Source organism: Pongo pygmaeus, chromosome 17 (genome assembly GCF_028885625.2).
Source record: "Pongo pygmaeus isolate AG05252 chromosome 17, NHGRI_mPonPyg2-v2.0_pri, whole genome shotgun sequence".
NCBI lineage: Eukaryota > Metazoa > Chordata > Mammalia > Primates > Hominidae > Pongo > Pongo pygmaeus.
This window is the reverse complement of record NC_072390.2, coordinates 47,785,879-47,800,389: the sequence shown is the minus strand read 5'-3', so window position 1 is coordinate 47,800,389 and position 14,511 is coordinate 47,785,879. Positions and strand designations below refer to the sequence as shown.

The 14,511-nt window shown below is 35.1% G+C and overlaps 1 protein-coding gene across 4 annotated transcripts in view; it reads left to right on the top strand.

Annotated features, from left to right (window-relative positions):
• CCDC178 (coiled-coil domain containing 178) overlaps positions 1-14,511 on the top strand; it is a 515,145-nt gene that overhangs the window by 141,389 nt on the left and 359,245 nt on the right. For all 4 annotated transcript variants that reach the window (XM_054461207.2, XM_054461206.2, XM_054461208.2 and 1 more), the window contains exon 12: positions 10,581-10,734. In XM_054461207.2, the coding sequence (XP_054317182.2) occupies positions 10,581-10,734 (154 nt within the window). The remainder of the gene's footprint in view (positions 1-10,580; positions 10,735-14,511) is intronic.

Below are 14,511 nucleotides of genomic sequence, written 5' to 3'. Positions count from 1 at the left end.
AGCTTTCCTCCCTCTCTCATTTACTCTGGGGCAGACTTAAACTCAAGACTGGCAGTGTGCCCTGACTACTGCTTCCTCCCAATTTCCTTTCTTACAAGCATTTCCCCTAAAAATATTCTTGAACTTGTAATGCTTTCTTGATGTCTAGTTCTCAGAAGATGCAGACTAATACAACAATTTACCATTAAAACTATCTTCTTTCAAATTTTTTTCATAGTTGTTTTTGTTTATTTTTTTTAAAAAACTAGACTTTATGTTTTAGAGCAGTTTTGGGCTCACAGCAAAACTGGGTGGAAAGTTTAGAAAGCTCCTTTTATCCCTTTTCCCCACCCCCCATACTGTCTGCATCCCATACCAAACATCCCACATCCAAGTGGTACACTTGTTACAACAGCGAACCTACATTGACACGTCATTATCACCCAAAGATGATAGTTTACAATAGAGCTCACTCATGATGTACATTCTATGGGTTTGGAAAATGTATAAAGACATGTGTACACAACTATAATATTATTCAATAGTTTCACTGCACTACTTAAAAAAAAATCCTTTTTGCTCTACTCATTCCTTGCTTCCTCCCATGTAACTCCTGGTAATCCCTGACCTTTTTATTGTCTTCACAGTTATGACTTTTTAAGAATGTGATATAGTTGACATCATATAGGATTCAGCCTTTTCAGATTGGCTTCTTTCACTTAGTAAAATGCATTACATTTTCTCCTTGTCTTTCCATGGCTTGATAGGTTATTTCTTTTTAAACTTTAAAGATTGACATATAGAATATGTATATACTCATGGGGTATGTAATGATGTTTTAATACACATAATATATAGAGTGATTAGATCAGGGTAATTGGCATTTCTATTATCACAAACATTTATTGTTTCTCGTGTTGGGAACATTCCAAATCCTTCTCCTAGCCATGTGAAGCTATATATTATTGTTAACTATAGTCATTCTACATTGGTACAGAACACTAGAGCTTATTCCTTCTATCTAGCTGTAATTGTGTATCCTTTGAAAAATCTCTTTCTATCCCCCCTTTCTCCTATATTTCCCAGCCTTTAATATCCTCTGTTTCAATTTTTACTTCTTCTTTGACATCAACTATTTTTTAGCTTCCATACATGAGTGAGAACAAGCAACATTGAACTTTCTGTTACTGTCTTATTTCATTAACATAATATTCACCAGTTCCATCCATGTTGCTGTGAATGACAAGATTTCATTCTTTTTTATGGAGAATAGTATTACATTGTGTATACATATCACATTTTCTTTGTTCATTCACCTGGACACCTAGGTTGATTCTATATCTTGGCTATTGTGCATACTGTAGTAATAAACATGGGAGTGCAGATGAGTTCTTCAATACTGATTTCCTTTCTTTTGGATAAATGCCCAGTAGTGAGATTGCCAGATCATATGGTAGTTCTATTTGTAATTTTTGTGGAATTTTCATACTATTATCCATAGCAGCTGTACTAGTTTACATTCCCACCAGCAGTGTAGAAGAGCTCCTTATTTTTATTTATTTTTTTGCATTCTCACCAGCTTTGTCAGGCAGTTTTTGCATTGCAATAAAGAAATACCTGAGGCTCAGTAATTTATAAAGAAAATAGGTTTAGTTGATTTATGGTTCTTCACACTGTACAAACATGGTAGCAGCATCTGCTTTGTTTCTGGAAAGGGCCTCAGGAAGCTGACAGTCATAGTGGAAGGCAAAGTGGGAGAAGTGGGAACAGGCATGTCACATGGTGAGAATGGGAGCAAGAGAGAGAGGGAGGATGTGTCACACACTTTTAAGCAACCAGATCTTGTGAGAACTCACTCACTATCCTGAGGACACCACCAAGCCATTCATGAAGGATCCACTCCCATGACCAAAACACCTCCCAGCATGTCCCATCTCCAACATTGGGGATTACATTTCAACATGAGATTTGGAGGGGACAAACATTTAAACTATATCATTCCACCCTTGGTTCCTCAAATCTCATGTCCCTCTCACATGGAAAAATAGAAAAAGTCTTAACTCATTCCAGCATCAAGTCCAAAGTCCTAAGTCTCATCTGAGACTCATCTCCTTCCGACTTTGAGCCTACAAAATCAAAGCAAGTTTTTTACTGCCAAGATGCAATGGTAGTACAGGCACTGAGTAAACATTACTATTCAAAAGAGAGAAATTGGTCGAAAGAAAGAGACAACAGGCCTCATAAAAGTCTGAAATCCAACAGGGCAGTCACTAAATCTTAAAGCTCTGAAATAATCTCCTTTTACTCCATGCCCCACATTGAGCACACACTGGAAGGGGTCTGTTTTTAAGACCTTGACAGTTCCATTCTTGTGGCTTTGCAAGGTGCAGCTATTCTCATGAGTTGGAGTTCAGTGACTGTGGATTTGAGGTTCAGGGTGCAAGTTGTCAGTGGAGCTACCATTCTGGGGGCTGAAGGGTGGCAGCCATCTTCCCACAGCTCCACTGGACTGTGCCCCAGTGGGGATTCTCTGGGGTCTCCAACCCCATATTTTCCTTTGCCATTTTCCTAGTAGAGGTTGTCTGTGAGGGCCCTGCCCCTGGATCAGGCTTCTGCCTGGGCCCACAGGCTTTCTCCTACATCCTCTGAAATGCAGCTAAAAGCCTCCAACCTTCCTTCATGCTTGCATTCTGTGCACCCACAAGCTTAACACCATGGCGGAAGCCACCAAGGCTTATGGCTTGTGCCCTCCAGAGTGGCAGCCAAAACCATACCTGGGGTCCTTTGAGCCATAATTGTAGCTGGAGCAGCTGTGATGCAGGGAGCAGTGTCCCTAAGCTGAGCAGGGGAGCAGCATCCCAGGCCTGACCCCTGAAACAATTCTTTCCTCCTAGGCCACTGGGCCTGTAATGGGAGGAGCTGCCTCTATGATCTCTGTAATGCCTTGAAAGTCTTTTTCCCATTGTCTTGGATATTAGCACTTTGCTCTCTTTTAGTCATACTAATCTTTCTAGCAAGTAGTTGTTCTGCAGCCTGCTTGGAATTTTTCTCTGCCACATGGCCAGGCTGCAAACTTTCCAGACTTTTACACTCTGCTTCCCTTTTAAATATAAGTTTCACCTTTAAGTCATTCATTTGCTCCCATATATGATAATAGGTCATTAGAAGCAGCCAAGCTACATCTTGAACATTTTGCTGCTTAGAAATTTCTTCTGCCATATACTCGAAGTCATTACTCTTAAGTTCAAACTTCCACAGATCCCTAGGACAGGAACACAATGCAGTCAAGCTCTTTGCTCAGGTGTAACATGGGTAATCTTTATTCCAGTTCCCAATAGCTTCTTCATTTATATCTGAAACCTCATCAGCCTAGCCTTCACTGTCAACGTTTCTATCAGTATTTTGGTCACAACCATTTGACCAGTATCTTAGAAGTTCCAAACCTTCTCTCATCTTCCTGTCTTCTTCTGAGCTCTCTAAACTCCTCCAATCTCTGCCTATTACTGAGTTTCAAAGTCACTTGCACACTTTCAAGTATCTTTATAGCAATGCCCAATTCCTTGGTACCGATTTTATTTATTAAGCCATTTTTGTATTGCTATAAAGAAATCCCTGAGACTGGGTAATTTGTAAATAAAAGAGGCTTAATTGGCTCACAGTTCTGCAGGCTATACAAGCATGGCAGCAACATTTGCTTAGCTTCTACTGAGGGCCTCAGGAAGGTTACAATCATGGAGGAAAGTGAAGTGGGAGCAGGCATGTCACATGGCAAGAGTGGGAGCGAAAGAGAGAGGGAGGAAGTGCCACACTTAAACAACCACTTCTTGTGAGAACTCACTCACTATCATGAGGACAGCACCAATTTATTCATGAGAGATCCATCCCCATGATCAAAACAGCTCCCATCATGCCCCACCTTAAACATTGGGGATTACTGCTCAGCATGAGATTTAGAGAAGACAAATATCCAACCTATATCAACAGCATTTGTTATTTTTTGTCTTTTGATAATATCCATCCTAATTTGGCTGATACGATACCTCATTGTTGTTTGCATTTCCCTAATGATTAGTGATATCAAGGATTTTTGAGAAATATCTGTTCAGGTTATTTGCCCAAGGTTTTTTGTTTTTTGTTTTTTGTTTTTTTCTGTTGAGATGTTTGAAGTCCTTGTATATTCTGGATATTAATTTGCAGTTTGATTAATAGATTGCAAATATTTTCTTCCATTGTATACATTGTACTTGCACACTGTTGCTTGTTTGCTGTGCAGAAGCTTTTTAGTTTGATATTATCCCATTTGTTTATTTATGCTTTTGTTGCTTGTAATTTTGAGGTCTTATTCATAAAACTTCTTCCAGGACAGTGTGTTGAACCATTTCCTCTGAGTGTGTGTGTGTGTGTATGTGTGTGTGTGTGTGTGTTTATACTAGTTTTAAAGTTTTGGTTCTTACATTTAGGTCTTTCATCCATGTTGACTTGATTTGTGTATAGGGTAAGAGATGAGGTCTATTTTTATTATTCCATATATGGATATCAGGTTTTTCAGAACCATTTGTTGAAGAGACTGTCATTTCCCCAAAGTATGTTCTTTCTGTCTTTGTCAAAAATCAGTTGGTTGTAGATATGTAGATTAATATCTGGGTTTTCTATGTTGTTTAGATGGTCTATGTATCCATTTTTATTGTCAGCACTATGCTGTTTTGGATATAACAGCTTTGTAGTCAAGTAGTGTGGTACCTCCAGCTTTGTTCGTTTGCTCAAAATTGCTTTAGCTATTTGGGGTTTTTGTGGTTCCATAAAATTTTCTATGAATAATGTCATTGGTATAGTGATAAGAATTGCATTTAAACTGTAGGTTGCTTTGGGTAGTATGGTCATTTTGACAATATTCTTTCAATCCATGAGCTAGGATATCTTCATTTTTGTATCCTCTTCAATTTCTTTCATTAGTGTTTTGCAGTTTTTCTTATAGAGGTCTTTCACCTCCTTGGTTACATATGTTCCTAGTTATTTTTTTGTAGCTATTTTAAATGAGAATGCCTTTTTAATGTATTTTTTGGTTATATCTTTATTAGTATATAGAAACACTACTGATTTTTGTATGTTGATGTTGAATCCTGCAACTTTACTGAATTCATTTATCAGTTCTAAGCATTTTTTGGTAGAGTCTTCAGGTTTTTCTGTATACAAGATTGTGTCACCTACAAAGACAGACAATTAGACTTCCTTCTTTCCAAAATAGATGCTGCCCTGTATTTCTTTCTCTTGGCTAATTGTTCTGGCTAGGACTTCCAGTATTACATTGAATGAGAGTGCTGACACTGGACATCCTTGTCTTGTTCTAGATCTTATAGAAAAAACTTTCAGCTTTTCCCTCTTCAGTATGATATTGGCTGTGGTTTTGTCATATATGGCCCCTGTATTATGTTCAGGTACTTTTTTCTACATCTAATTTATTAAGAGTATTTTTTATTATGATGAAATGTTTAATTTTATGACATACTTTACTTGCCTTTACTGCGTTGATCATGTGGCGTTTGTCCTTTATTGCGTTGATGTAACGTATCACATTTATTGATTCATGCATGTTGAATCATTCTTGACTTTCTGGGTTAAATCCCACCTGATCATGGTGTGTTATCATTTTTATATATTGTTGGAATTAGTTTCCTGACATTTTGTTGAAGATGTTTCTATCTATGTTCATCACAGATATTGGCTTATAGTGTTTTTTTATTGTTGTGTCCCTGTCTAGTTTTGGTATCAAGTTTATACCGGTCTTGTGGAATGAGTTAGGGAGAGTTCCTTTCATTTCAATTTTTTGGAATAGTTTTAGAAGAATTGAAGTTACTTCTTTTTATTTTTTTTAAGACAGAGTCCTGCTCAGTCGCCCAGGCTGGAGTGCAGTGTGCAATCTTCGCTCATTGCAAGCTCCACCTCCCAGGTTCACGCCATTCTCCTGCCTCAGCCTCCCGAGTAGCTGGGACTACAGGCGCCTGCCACCACGCCTGGCTGATTTTTTTGTATTTTTAGTAGAGACGGGGTTTCACCGTGTTAGCCAGGATGGTCTCCATCTCCTGACCTCATGGTCCGCCCGTTTAGGCCTCCCAAAGTGCTGGGATTACAGGCGTGAGCCACCGCGCCCGGCCAGTTGTTTCTTCTTTAAAGGTTCAATAGAATGCAGTGGTAAAGCCATCTGGTACTGGATTTTTTAGGGGGAAGACTTTTTGTAACTGAGTCAATCTTATTACTTGTTATTGCTCTGTTTAGGCTTTCTATTTCTTCTTGGTTCAATCTTAATAGGTTGTATGTGTCTAGGAATTTATCAATTTCCTCTAGGTTATTTATTTTATTGGCATATAAATTGTTTATAATAATCTCTAATTATACTTTTATTTTTTGTGGAACCCATTGTGGTAACTCCTTTTTCATTTGTGATTTTGTTTTTGGGTCTTCCCTTTTTTTCTTTGTTAATCTAGCTAATGATTTGTCCATTTGTTTATCTTTTAAAAAGCTAACTTTTTGTTCTGTGAATTTCTTGTATTTTTTAGTCTCAATTTTATTTACTTCTGCTTTTGATCTTTATTTCTTTCCTTCTACTTATTGTAATTTTGGTTTGTTCTTGCTTTTCTAGGTCCTTGCAGTGCATCAGCAGGTTATTTTAAATCTCTCCAGTTTTTGCTATAGTCATTTACTGCTATGAACTTGCTTCTTAATACTTCTTTTTATGTGTCCCATAGAATTGGCATATTGTGTTTCTATTTTCATTTATTTCAACTAACTCTTTAATTGTATTTTTAATTTTTTTCTTCATTCACTGGTCTTTCAGGAACATGTCATTTAATTTTAATGTATTTGTATTTATTTATTTATTTATTTATTTATTTATTATTTGAGATGGAGTCTTGCTCTGTCACCTAGGCTGCAGTGCAGTGGCACAATCTTGGTTCACTACAACCTCTGCCTCCTGGGTTCAAGCAATTCTCCGGTTTCAGCCTTCTGACTAGGTGGGATTACAGGCGCACGACACCACTCTTAGCTAATTTTGTATTTTTAGTAGAGACAGAGTTTCACCATGAGCCAGGCTGGTCTCAAACTCCTGACCTCTGGTGATCCACCTGCCTTGGCCTTTCAAAGTGCTAGGATTACAGGTGTGAGCCACCACGCCCAGCCCAAAATATGATTCATAATTAGACTGATACCTTATAGGTTTTCAAGTGAACCACTAGAGTTCACTTTCCCCTATTTGAGTATGTGGGATTTTTTATGTGTCTTATCTCAATCTTGATAAGTATGCAGGTCTGTTTCATCTAATATTTTGCTTTTTAAATCTTTATTCATAAATAATTATAGACTCAAAAGAGCTGAGACATAGAGTCCTGTGTACCCTTCCTCCAGCTTCTTCCAATGGGAGTATCTTGTATTGTATATACTGTACTTGTTGTCAGTATTAAAACCAGGAAATTGAGATAAGCCTAATCATTTCATGATTTTTTACATATTTTCATGTATGTATGTGTGTGTGTGTTTATTGCTATATGCCATTTTATCTCGTATAGATTCAGTAACTACCACTACAATCAGAATGCAGACTAGTGTCATTCCCTATGCTACCCTTTTTATTCATATCCACTGTCCTTTCTCTGTCTCCTGACAACCACTATTATTTTCTCTATCTCTAGTCTTGCCATTTTAAGAGTGCTATATAAATGAAACCCTATAACATTTAACTTTTGATTTGGGCTTTTTTTATTAAGCATAATGCATTTGAGATCAATCTGGGTTGTTGAAGGTATTAAGAATTCATTCCTTTTTTATCACTGAATGAGATTCCATTGTATAGATATACCAGAGCTTGAAACTATCTGCCCTTTGAGGGACATTTAGTTTGTTTCCAGTTATTTGCTACTTTGAATAAAGTTGCCATGGATATCAATGCAGAAGTTTTTGTGTGAACATAAGTTTTTCATTTCTCTCAGATAAATATCAAAAAGTGTGATTTTGGGGATGTACGTTGAATGTAAGTTTAATTTTATAAAAAACTGCCAAACTGGTCTTCCAGAACGGCTTGTACCACTTTATCTGAATGCCAGCAATGCATGAGAGATCCAGTTTCTCTACAAGAGAACACTATTTTTTTAAAAAAAATTTCAGCCTAGACTAGTAAGTTTGTAGTGATATCTCACTATGATTTGAATTTGCATTTCCCTAATGGCAAATTGTGATGTACATCTTTTCGTGTGCTTGTTACTGAATTCTCTTTTTCATACAGTGTCTGTTCAAATATTTTGCCATTTTCCCATTGTAATGTTTGTTTTCTTATGGTTGTGTGTAGAGAATTCTTTAATTTTGAAAATATAAGATTTTTAATCGGATATGTTATATGTAAATATATTCTAGTTTTAGTAAAGTCTTGTCTTTTTGTCTTTGAGGGTGTTTTATAATGCAGAAGTTCTTAATTTTTCTAAAATTCTACTTATCACTTTTTTCTTTTATTCATCATGTATTTGGTGTCACACACAAGAAATCTTGTCCTAACCCTGTCACAAAGAAATTTGTTTTCTAAAAATATTATAGGTTTACAATTTATATTTAGATATATGAGCCATCTTTAGTTAGATCGTGTATAAAATGTGAGATTTAGCTTGAGCTTCACTTTTTTTGCCAATGAATATATAATTATTCCATCACCATATGTTAAATTACTTTCATTAAATTGATTTTGTAACGTCAAAAATCAGACATGTTTGTGTAGCTCTATTTCTGGGTCGTCTATGACCATTCCGTTTATCTATTTGGCTATCCCTCTGCCAATATCACACTTTCTTGATTGCAGAGTTTGCATAGTATTTCTTAACAACAGATAGAGTGATTCTTCCCGTTTATTCTTCTAAATTTATTCTGATTTAGCTGATATAACGATGAAATTTAAAATAACAGTGGAGACACGTATAGTATAAACTGCTTTTCTGGGAAATCCTCAAAAGGCTGAGGAATTAGTGGCATCAACTTCATCAAAAAATTGGAATAAGTGAACCACTAAAATAATAACTCCCAAATTGCATGACAGTGGGCAATTGTCCATCACTCAGGCAAAAGTCCATAGTGTATTCTCTGTACTGGAGGCAATAGATAACATGAGAGAAGAAAAACTAATTTCAAAAGAAGAAAACTTAATCAAACTTATACATTTTGAATGTTGAGGCTATCTAACTCTCATTGCCTAACTGGCTTCTAGAACTCTGACAGGTAAGTCTATACTCTGCAGACATGGAAACGAAAAGAATCTTGTTCTTGCCTATTTGTTTTTGTTTCTTTAATTTTCATTTCTGTAGTGAGATCGTAGATTTCGGTTTCATTTGACTATGCTGCTGGAATCAGGGTTGGTGCATAAGAATCTGGGCCAATTCAATAAGCACACCATATATTTATTGGTGATTGTTCATATTCTCTGTGCCTTTTTCTATTGAATAATTTTGCTATTACATATTGACTTGTATGAGTTTATTACATATAAATGTTTTACTCTTATGTGAGTCTCAAATAAATCTCCTAGTCTACTATTTTGTTTAAGGTGTCTTTAAAAAGTTGTAATTATCTATATTATTTGCTGATATTTTATGAAAATGGTAATTTTATCATTTTTTCACTGTGATTTTTTTGCTACATTAAACAACCATAACAGTATCTAAAGATAATATTTTATTTGGAAGGTGGTTTCTACCTGCTAGATTAGATAAAGGATTGTGTGGTTCACAGATTAGCACTGGTCCTCTTGGGAGGGTCATATAGGAACAAATAACTCTTTGACTATTACTTCTTTTTAAAAAGCCCTGTGTTTTCCTAAGCTACAATTTCCTTTATTTTACCTCCAAGGCTGTGAAAGCTATATATAACTGCTTGGTCTTTTCACTTCTGCCTCCTCTACTCTTCTTTTTTCATCTTTTTTTTCCTTACCTTTCCATCCCTGTATTACCCAGCTTCTGAATTAAAAGTGTATAAATCTCTTACCTGAAATCAGATTCAAAGACAGTTTATTTGAAAGCGTTTATAATTGATTTTTCTCTCAATAATGTTTTCCCTTGGAAACAATACTATTGATGACTTTTTTCCTCACTATTTACTTGACATCTAAGTAGTATTTTTTAGAAATTGTCAAGTTACTTTGGGATGGATTTCCATTGATTCATACTGTTAAAGCTAATTTAAGTATAATTTATTTACTTATTTATTTATATAATTTTTTTTGAGATAGGGTCTCACTCTGTCACCCAGGCTGGAGTACAGTGGATCAATCATAGCTCACTACAGCCTCAACCTCCTGGGCTCAATGAATCCTCCCATCTCCGCCTACTAAGTAGATGGGACTACAGGCATGTGCCACCATGCTCGGCTAATTTTCAGTTTTTTTTTTGTAAAGACATTGTCTCTCCATGTTGCCCAAGCTGGTCTTGAACTCCTGGACTCAAGCCATCTGCTACCTTGGCCTCTCAAAGTGCTGGGATTACAGGCATGAGCCACCAAGCCTGGCCTAAGTATAATTTAAAATATATTTTTTATTTTAATGTGAATAAAATAAACTGTGTTTTCATCCCTAGGAGAGAGATATATCAACTTAACAGTCTATTTGATCATTACTCTTCATCAGTGATAAATGTTAATACTAATATTGAGGAGAAGGAAGAGGAAGTGACTGAAGCAATAAGGGAAACAAAGTCATCAAAAAATGAATTACATTCTCTATCAAAAACGGTGAGTTTTTCATATTAGAAATAAAAAATACTGATTTTTGTTTTGAGTTATAAATAGTAAACTTTTTTGTCAATAATTAAATAGCAATTGGCCAATTTTTTAATATTTAGCCAATATGCCTATATCAGTTTTCTGTTGCTGCATAACAAGTTACCACAAATTTAGCAGCTTGAAACAGCACCCATTTATTATCTCAACCTTTTCCTAAGTCAGAAGTCTGGGCACAGCATGGCTCAAGTGGTTGCTCTGCCCCAGGTCTGGCAAGACTAAAATCAGGGTGTCAGTAGCCTGGCACTTCTGTCTGGATACTCCAGGATAACACTATTTTTAGTATACAGGTATCAAAATATCACACTAGACCCCCTATAAAAATGTACAATTATTGTGTGTCAATTAAAAAAAATGGAAGAAAAACTTCAAACAAAAACTTCTTCAGTTTCTGTTTCAATTGACACATAATAATTGTACATTTTTATAAGGGGTCTAGTGTGATATTTTAATACCTGTATACAATGTGTAATGATCAGATTAGGGTAACATTCCGCATTCTTTGTGTTGGTAACATTCAAAATTGCCCTTTTTTGAGGATTTTGAAAATCCTCATTGAAAATATAGAATGAATTATTATTAACTAGTCACTCTACAGTGCTAAAGAACACTAAAACTTACTTCTCTATTAAGCTATAATTTTTTATCTCTTATCCAACCTCTCTCTATGCCCCCTACCCCCTACCCTTCCTAGTCTCCAGTTATCACTATTCTACTCTCTGCTTCTGTGAGATCAACCTGTTTAGCTTCCATGTATGAATGAGAATATATGGTATTCATTTTTTTGTGCTAGGCTTATTTCACTGACATAATTCCCTCCTGTTCCATCCATGTTGCTGCAAATAACAGGAATTCATTCCTTTTTATTGCTGAATAGTATTCCATTGTGTATCACATTTTCTTATCTACTCATCTATTGATGGAAGCAGGTTGATTTCATATCTTAGGTTTTGTGAATTGTGCCGCAGTAAACATGAAGATGTAGATATCTCTTTGACATACTGATTCCTTTTTCTTTGGATATATAACCAGCAGTGGGATTGTTGGATCATATGTAATTCTTTTTTTAGTGGGTTTTTTTTTTTTTGAGGAATCTCCATACTGCTGTGATCTCCACTCCACAGTGGCTGTATTCATTTATAGTCCCACCAACAACGTTTAAGAGTACCTTTTCTCTTCATCTTCAACAGCATTTGTTATTTTTTGTCTTTTTGATAGTACCCATTCTAAATGGGGTGTTCCGTTTTGACATGATTTAATTCTTATGGTTTGAGAACTGAAGTCTTTGTTTCCCTGGCACCTGTCAGCCTAAGATCACACTCAGTTTTCAGAGGCTGCCGCATTCCATGGTTGTTTGTTCTCTTCATCTCTAAAATCAGCAGTGGTGTGCTCCTGCTTGGAAGCATCTGACCTTTCATTATGACTCATCTTTCCTGAAGATGAAGCTTTCTTTTTTCTGCCATATCTCATTCACTGTTGTATAAGAACATAATAGATAAAATAAATAATAGTATAGTAAAAGGAAATAATATATAAATTATTATACCAATTTGCATTCCTACCTAGAGTTAAAGACATTCTCCTCTACAATAAGGCTTTTTAATTGTACCTCATTATGGTTTGTTATTAGTTATTAATGGAACTGAACATATTTTAATGACCTTTGCGGGGTGAGTTGTATTTCCTTTTCTGTGAAAACCTGCTCATGATTTTCCTGCTATATACTGAGTGTCATCTCACTGATTTGTAAGAATTTATATATCATGGATACTAAATATTTTCTAGTTACAAATGTTAAAAATATATTTACCCAACCTTTTTTCATTTCTTTATGGTAACTTCTGATGAAGAGACGTTTCAGTTTAATGTAGTATCAGGTATAAATACATTCGTTTGTGCTTTTTCCTTTTGTGAACTTGTTTAAGAAATTTTCCCACCCCTGAGATTATAAAAATATTTTCTGTTATTTCATTCTCAATGTTTCTGAATTCTGCTTTTAATATTTATGTGATAGTTTTAGATGAAACTATGTTTAGAATGTTCAAAATTTAGGGTTATTTTTCTCAGTCTGCCTTCTATTTAAAAAGTTGGAAATAAAAAGCTATTTCTACAATTTTTGGAATGCATATTTCACTTGCCAGATGTGATGCATAATTAATATGAAATTAATGTATGGGTGTAATGTGAAGTGAGGTTCCAGTTACTTTTTTTATAATATAGAAAACAAATTGTTACAATTTACTGATGAGTTTTCTTTATATATTTATAATCAGTGCTATCTCTGTCCCATATTAGGCTTTTATGTTTGTGTGGATCTTTTTCCATTCACTTTTTACTTTGATCTATTTGACCATCTTCAGCTGAACACTCCATGGCTACGTCACTAAAATTCCATAATGGGTGTTAATTATCTATTATATTGAATCCTCTGATCTTATATTTTCTTTTGAGTTCTAGGCTTTTCTTGATTCTTGCCCTTCCATATAGGTTTCAGGATTATCTGGTTCATTTCTTTAAAATTTTTTGTTGGAATTATGATTGAAACTGTATCCACTTATGGAATAATTGGGGAAGAAATCAAATCTTTATGATAGGGACTTCTAAACATACCCATGATCTATCTCTGTTTATTTGAGTTGTTTTCCCAAACTGAACCTTAATCAATATTCTTGGAACTTTCCAAAAGGCAAACTATGTCTTTGCAAAATCAGACAGTGATGAGATAAATTAACCCTTCCATCTTCATCTAATGTTAAAGTTATTTTTAAAAATTGATTTGTAATGTGATCCTGATATGTTTATAAAATTGGTCTATATGGTAGAAATAATTTAAAATTTATTATGGTTTAATTCATGTCCTAATATGTGGGCAATTTGTATAAATATTTCATTTGACAAAAATGTTCTCTCTGGTTTGGGGATACAGTTCTAAGTAGATTGATTTAGCCATCTATGCTAATTGTGTTATTTAAATCTTTTATATTTCTGGTTTATTTTCTGACACTTCTATCAATTACTGTAAGAGATGAATTAAAATATCTCAGGGAGATAGATTATTTTTTTCATTTTTCCTAATTTTTGCTTTATGAATTTTGAAGCCATAAGTTTAGAATGATTAGAGTGCAGCTTTTTTATTATGCTTTTATTTGCAAGGTTTGAAGTTATGAATTATTAATAAAGTTTGTGGAATGCATATTTCACTTGACAGATGTTAAGCATACTCAATATCTTTAACTTTTTCCTGAACAGTTTAGGGATTTTGTGATCCTCTCCTGACATATATTCAATTTTCCATCATTTTATGCATATCTTATTTACTAATTTTCTTATTAAGATAATTTATTATTAATTTACACAATAAGCATTTGTTTATATTTATTCTCAGGTTAATATTTTGCACACAACTCTGTCTGTTCGTTAGACTTTCCTAATCGAAATTCCTTTTATCTTTTTTAAAAAAAGTTTTGTTGTTGTTTTTTTTTTTATTTCTTGGGATGGTAGTCTCACACTGTCACCAGGGCTGGAGTGCATTGATGCGATCTCGGCTCACTGAAACCTCTGCCTCACGGGTTCAAGTGATTCTCCAGCCTCAGCCTCCCCAGTAGCTGGGATTACAGGTGTGTGCCACCATGCTCCGCTAATTTTTGTATTTTTAGTAGAGACGGGGTTTCACCATGTTGGCCAGGCTGGTCTCAAACTCCTGACCTCAGGTGATCTGCCCACCTCGGC